At 46.3% G+C, this 7,500-nt stretch overlaps 1 protein-coding gene across 4 annotated transcripts in view; it reads right to left on the reverse strand.

The window, feature by feature from the left end:
• Positions 1-7,500, reverse strand: part of LOC128697858 (diacylglycerol kinase theta) — a 163,059-nt gene that overhangs the window by 2,585 nt on the left and 152,974 nt on the right. For all 4 annotated transcript variants that reach the window (XM_070099580.1, XM_070099577.1, XM_070099576.1 and 1 more), the window contains one exon: positions 1-4,945. This exon is cut by the window's left edge and continues 2,585 nt beyond it. In XM_070099580.1, the coding sequence (XP_069955681.1) occupies positions 4,814-4,945 (132 nt within the window). In that variant the 3' untranslated portion in view covers positions 1-4,813. The remainder of the gene's footprint in view (positions 4,946-7,500) is intronic.

Below are 7,500 nucleotides of genomic sequence, written 5' to 3' on the forward strand. Positions count from 1 at the left end.
CAACATTTATTTAATATGAAAGGGAGGTCATTGTTTGATCACAGCTGGTACAATCAGCATGCGAAGACCATCACTAGCGCACAAGTACACAGTCGAAAACAGCTGGTGTAATGGGTAGACATCGAGAAAGCACCTGGCTTGTTTTTCGCAAACAAATGATGCAGAAAGTCGATGTTAGATCAGCTGTTGTAGCGAATCGACTTTTGAAAAATAACCAAATTCTGTGCAGAGGCCAGCAGAAGCTGAAGATAAATATAACATATAACCAAGAACAAGACTGAATAACATGAAATAGGCTTATAAAAGTAATATTTATAGTCAAAATAATCCTCAAAAAGCGAAACACAGGCGAACACAAGCTTAAACGAGACGTCAACTGAGCAACAGGAAGCTGCCTAGCGGGTATTGATGCTGGCAGGGAAGAGGGTTAATGCAAATGGAAGACAAACTCGAACACAAGAACACATTATTAGAGGCATCCAAAGTTCCTGGTTCTCCACCAAGAAGAAAATGTGGATGTTAGAGCCAGAGATGACACAGCACAACAACCTGTCAGGAAATTACATATATATATGATGAGGGTGAGTATTGGTGGAGGAAAAGGAGGAGGAGGGTGATCCAGCCTGGTACACAGGAGGACATTAACACAACTTTTGGAATGGAATTTGTTCATCCATCCTACGAGAGGATAGACATTAACACAACTTCTGGAGTGGTATGCATGGGTCACTTAAGGAAGGTGAAGGAGGGTAAAGCATACAGTGGGAGGAAAGCTATATCTATACCCTATAGTCTTGAGAGAGTGAGGCCTCACACTCCACACTAGTTTTATTATCTCTCACCACTTGCTCACACTCCACCGCCTAACCCAGTGACGCAACACGCTCACCTGGACAAGTTGGATATATGGAACTAACGAGATGCGCCACAGAGAGACGGAGGAAGAATTTAAAAATTTATGTTATTGGAAAAACAACTGTATGAGGTACAAGCGTGAGAAAAGTCACGTGCCTTGTGTCTCTTTGTGCACGAGTAAGGCGAGGGGAAAGTTGAAGGAGGTGAGGATAGAACAGTGAGGGAAGAGTAAAGTAAGGGATGTGAGAATGGAGCTAGGCAAAGTTAGTAAAGCAAGGTGCAGGGAGTTGGTATCATGGAGGGAAGGAGGAAGGTGTAGGGAGTGGGTATCAGGAAGGGAAGGGAAGCGGAAGTTTGGGCTTTTGGGTTGGGCAGAGGCATTAATTGTTCCTACCCATAACTTTCTACTTCCTTTCTCCCCACATACCCACACTTTCCCTTAATATATCCAGAAGAGCGTGACCTCCAAGACAGGGAGGTAGTATTCAAGGATTGTCTGTATGACTGGAAAAAACTTAAGAATGTTAATGACAGTTTCTGTTGGTCGCTTCGTTGTAATGAGTTAACTTGTATAAAGAGAATAAGAGAAGACTGAAACTGGTGAAAGCTGCACCAGACAGGCCAGGATGCACTCTACAACCAACCAGGTGGTCATCATACTCAACAATGTTCCTGACTGATGACTAAATGTACGTCTGTCTTAACAGCACAATTCCGATAAACACTGACCGACGGTGATGTCACCACATTGTAGATGACTGTTGTCAAATTAGATGACTGGTGTCACCACATTGTAGATGACTGGTGTCACCACACTAGATGACTGGTGTCACCACATGAGATGACTGGTGTCACCACATGAGATGACTGATGTCACTACATTAGATGACTGGTGTTACCACATTGTAGATGACCAGAGAGTCAGCAAGACGAGTACTCATCTAGTATTCCAACACACTGCCTTCATGCCTCTCACACTCACCAACTTCCCACTAACTCTTCTATTGTAAAGATCCACCGCCTGACGTCCTAACCTTTAACAAACGCTTAAGACATAGGTGAGGAAGCCTAGTAGACAGGCACCTGCAGGGTCGCCGGTGTGACACTGGGGTGTCAAGCCTAGGCCACAACACCTTTATGATACTAAATACAACTTGAATCTTCACGTGACCTAAGCCTGGCCCGCTCAGCTGATACTTACATCATTGAACAAACAACTTGTAGAGAATACGGGGATAAAAGACTCTGAAAGTGAATCTCGTCAAAATGTTTACATAAAATTTACCAGCTAATGGAAACACATGGAACAATATTGTTCAGGTATAATATACTATGTAAATTAATACATATCAAAATACTGCATCTTTTGTGAATTCAATAAAACTTGTTAATAAATCTATGGAACAAGCCTTGAGGTATAATAAGTGTTTTATAGTAAACATAGTACAATAAAAATATACATTTACATCTGCTATGTACAGTAATAACAGAAGAGGAGTATATACTATTGTGCACTTGGCTGGGGATATAGCACACCATCCACCTGTCACGCTTTGTAGTTAATATTTCCGTGTTCTAATCAGCCAAGAGACGTGTGTCCTAGCAGAGAGCCAGCCAGAGACGTGTGTCCTAGCAGAGAGCCAGCCAGAGACGTGTGTCCTAGCAGAGAGCCAACCAGAGACGTGTGTCCTAGCAGAGAGCCAGCCAGAGATGTGTGTCCTAGCAGAGAGCCAGCCAGAGACGTGTGTCCTAGCAGAGAGCCAGGTAGAGACGTGTGTCCTAGCAGAGGGCTAGCCAGAGACGTGTGTCCTAGCAGAAATCCAGCCAGAGACGTGTGTTCTAGCAGAGAGCCAGCCAGAGACGTGTGTACTAGTAGAGAGCCAGCAAGAGACGTGTGTCCTAGCAGAGAGCCAGCCAGAGACGTGCCCCTGGTCCAGCCTGCCCCTGTAGACCACACACTCATCACCTATGGTTCTTGGCCTTTTCCCTGATGTTAATACCTCGTCGCCTATCGCAGCTTCCACACAGTTCTCGTGCGAGGGACTAGTGTGTTGATACAGTGCTGTGGTGTGGCACTGTTGGGTGAATTATAATTAGACACTGTGACCTGTCTGTGGGTGAGCCACAGACAGAAACTGCGACATGTTTATGGTGCGCCACAGACAGACGCTGTGACCTGTTTGTGAGCGGGAGACACTGATTTGTCTATGTGTGAGCCACAGATGGACAGTGGCTTTAGAATGCTGTCCTCGCCTATTCACCTTTACACTCCCTCAATGTTCACCACAATATCGAATGAAGTGTGTGTGCTGCAATACATACAATTTTGCTGACCCTCATAATATAGTGACTTGCTATTCTTCTGTTCGTTTATCCCAGTTTCTTGTAGCAATGGCCGTTGCAAGTCAGCAACCCGGGTTTGTTATAACTGTGGAGTTTGTAGGTCGCCTGTTGAGAGAGGCGAGTGTGCATAAGGGCTGGAATATGTAATCTGGGCACCTCCAGGGTTGTATTCTCCCAGCGTGTGTATAAATGCTGTGATGGGCGTCAACGGGGTATGGTGTGAGGTAGAGAATAGGAGAGGGAGAGGGACTACCAAGTCACATCTACACAAGTGTGTCCACATGAAACACTAGACAAGAGAGACTGTACCGGGGACAACGAACTGGCACTTGAAAAATAAGATTACGAACTAAATTTTAGAGAAGCAAAGGGCCCTCTGTCAGAACCCTTGTAGACTATGGGTACAATCTAGCAGTGATGTAGAGCTTGAGCTAATACTTATGATGGTGTGAAAGCCCTCACATAGCAGTGGTAGCATTGTACGGGACACCTAGTAATGGTAGTGGTGTGCAAGGCCCCTGCTATCCTGATATCACTGATGGTGGTGTGAAGTACCTCTTCTATCACTGACGTAGTGTGCAGGACCTCTTCTATCACTGACGGTGGTGTGGAGAACCTCTTCTATCATTGATGGCGGTGGTGTGGAGGGTCCTGATATCACTGACGGTGGTGTGGAGAACCTATGTTACTACTGATACAGGAGGAGGAGGAGGGAGGTGCGAGGTAGTTACTCTCTGGGAAAACAACACACGAAGCTCATCAGTCACACCAGGATTGCTTGGTAACTCTGAGACACCCCACCACTTAACACTGACGGAGGTGCACACAAAACTACAGCAGTAGTGGGAGATGGTTGACCACGGCAGCGGTGTTCCCGCTCGACGCTGCAGAAGGTCCGTTGTCCATGATCGACAGCTATAGCCTTTTTTCAAGGCAAAGCTAAGTGATGCATTGATCCTAACTGCAGGTCAAAATACTGTGTGCTTGGCAAACACTGCTGAGAGGCACTGGACCGCCCGCATTCACTAAACTATGGAATGCTTTGAGAGATTACTACAGTAATTACACTGTCCCAGTATGCAGCGGACGGCCCTCCTTCACCTCCTATCTCCAGCAGTGCTTCAGGAAACTAGGTGTGTTGTTGGTGTATTTACGAAAGGAACACTTGACAAGCGAGTGTCCCCTCACACTTTCCGTTGCTTGTTTCACACACTGGCCGCCCTCACTCACCACTCACACCTCCCCCCGACACTCCCATGGATGTAGCCAGGTTGTGGTGGTAGTGGAGTTGACTACTGCTGATGGTGGTGGCCGTGATTGTGGTGGTGGTAGTGAGGTGACCACTTCAGACCTGGTCAAACTGGGCCTCGCCTGCTGCTGCTGTGCTTGTTGCTGTTGTAAAGGGGAAGAGGGAGGAGGTACAGGAGACAGGTAGGAGAAGGAAGTGAGGGGAGGGTGATGGTGTAGTGAGGGGAGGAGGGAAAGACGTGCAGAATGGGTGGGAGGTGGAGGTATGGTAGGGACACTATTGGGCGATAGGTGCAGTAAGGGCACTAGTGGGTGGAAGGTGGAGGTGGGGTACGGATACTACTGGGTGGGAGGTGGAGAAAGGGCACTAGAGTGGGTGGGAGGTGGAAGCAGGGTCACCTCTGATAGGTTCTAGTTTAGTTTGCTCGTTGGCCACCATTGATGGCTCGGTGTTCCGCCTTCGTAATTTAGACTTAGAGGTCTTCTTGAGCATGGTGGCCTGTGGGGGGAGGTGGGGGGATGGGGGAACACATGTGGGAACAATAAGTGATTCAGATGGGGGTACGGGGGGGGGGCAGTAAGTACATTGTGTGAGGCAGGGCAAGTGGAGAGGGATGAGGTAGGTCATTAATGGAAGGTACGTAATGGTAAAGAAGGGGCAGGGGAGGGTGGAGGCGTCCACCACACAGGAGGTGTGTGTGTGTATGTGTGTGGTGGACGAACATATCCACCACACAGGAGGGGTGTGTGTGTGTGTGGTGGACGAACATATCCACCACACAGGAGGGGTGTGTGTGTGTGTGTGGTGGACGAACATATCCACCACACAGGAGGGGTGTGTGTGTGTGTGTGGTGGACGAACATATCCACCACACAGGAGGGGTGTGTGTGTGTGTGTGGTGGACGAACATATCCACCATACAGGAGGGGTGTGTGGTGGACGAACATATCCACCACACAGGAGGGGTGTGTGTGTGTGTGTGTGTGTGTGTGTGTGTGTGTGGTGGACGAACATATCCACCACACAGGAGGGGTGTATGTGTGTGTGTGTGTGTGTGGTGGACGAACATATCCACCACACAGGAGGGGTTGGTGGTCATGGTTGGAAAGTGCCAGACAGAGCCGTGTTAGAAGGCAGGTTTGTTGAGTTCGTCAAGGTGGGACCCAGAGTACATGTACAACCCCAAGGACGATTGAACACCAGGGATAAAACCAAAAAAAAAAAACAAAAAATAAACGAGGACATGGGACCAAAATAAAAGAAACAAATATGAGGTGATAATTCAGGAATTAGGAGAAAGGTAAGGACGAGAGAATAAGAAGGACACATTATAGATTGAATATCAAAATGGTATACAATACCGACAGGTTGGTAGGTAAGACACATGAGTAACAGTTAGCCAACTTTATTCCGAAACGTTTCGCCTACACAGTAGGCTTCTTCAGTCGAGTACAGAAAGTAGGCGGGAACAGTAGAGATGTGAAGACGATGTAATCAGTCCATCACCCTTGAAGTCGTAGATTTGAGGTTGTCAGTCCCTCAGCCTGGAGAAGTTCACTTCCATAGTCTGGAACTATCTGCAGATCAAGCGACAGTGCGGAGACTTAAATACTGTCGGAAGGACAGGTGCGGAGTAGTAGTAGTGAGAATGTAGCCACTGAGAGGACACGTTCCTCTCAAGTGAGAATTGTTAATCTGAGAGGAACGTGTTCTCCCAGTGGCTACATTCTCACTACTACTACTCCGCACCTCTCCTTCCGACAGTATTTAAGTCTCCGCACTGTCGCTTGATCTTCAGTTAGTTCCAGACTATGGAAGTGAACTTCTCCAGGCTGAGGGACTGACAACCTCAAATCTACGACTTCAAGGGTGATGGACTGATTACATCGTCTTCACATCTCTACTGTTCCCGCCTACTTTCTGTACTCGACTGAAGAAGCCTACTGTGTAGGCGAAACGTTTCGGAATAAAGTTGCCTAACTTACCTATGTGTCTTACCTATCAACATTATAGATTACTGGCCCCAGGAAACCCATCATATTAAAGAAACAAAACAAGATCCTGTATCATACAATAAATAATAACGTAATGGAAGGATCCTACATAAGTAAAGATGAGATCTTGTCAAGATATTTAGAATAACATGAGAAGAATATCAACCTGTTGAGTTTGAAATATTTTTAATATACTTAGCTCAACATGTAAGAAAATCTATTAGGTTTGTATAGGTGAGATATATTTAAATGTGAGCAAACCTATTCTGATCAGCAATAGAAATAAATCCATTTAGCGAACAACAGTACGAAATACATTGTTGAGAACAGATTGGAGATTATTTGGCGAGTAACAAAGGCGGACATCTATTTGGCGAGCAGCAGAATTTTATCTATTTAGCAAGCAGAAGTAATAGGGGGCATCAATTTGGCGAGCAGTAATATTAAAGGGCATCTATTAGGCGAGCAGTAATAGTTAAAAGAAATTATTTGGTACCCAGTAAGAGCATTCATTTGGCAAGCAGAGTTAGACTGTCTTAAGCAAGCAGTGTAGAGGACTAGTGTTGAGCAAGCAGTGTAGAGGACTAGTGTTGAGCAAGCAGTGTAGAGGACTAGTGTTGAGCAAGCAGTGTAGAGGACTAGTGTTGAGCAAGCAGTGTAGAGGACTAGTGTTGAGCAAGCAGTGTAGAGGACTGATGTTGAGCAAGCAGTGTAGAGGACTAGTGTTGAGCAAGCAGTGTACAGGAATAGTGTTGAGCAAGCAGTGTAGAGGACTAGTGTTGAGCAAGCAGTGTAGAGGACTAGTATTGAGCAAGCAGTGTAGAGGACTAGTGTTGAGCAAGCAGTGTAGAGGACTAGTGTTGAGCAAGCAGTGTAGAGGACTAGTGTTGAGCAAGCAGTGTAGAGGACTAGTGTTGAGCAAGCAGTGTAGAGGACTAGTGTTGAGCAAGCAGTGTAGAGGACTGATGTTGAGCAAGCAGTGTAGAGGACTAGTGTTGAGCAAGCAGTGTAGAGGACTAGTGTTGAGCAAGCAGTGTAGAGGACTAGTGTTGAGCAAGC

Source organism: Cherax quadricarinatus, chromosome 68, assembly GCF_038502225.1.
Source record: "Cherax quadricarinatus isolate ZL_2023a chromosome 68, ASM3850222v1, whole genome shotgun sequence".
Lineage (NCBI taxonomy): Eukaryota > Metazoa > Arthropoda > Malacostraca > Decapoda > Parastacidae > Cherax > Cherax quadricarinatus.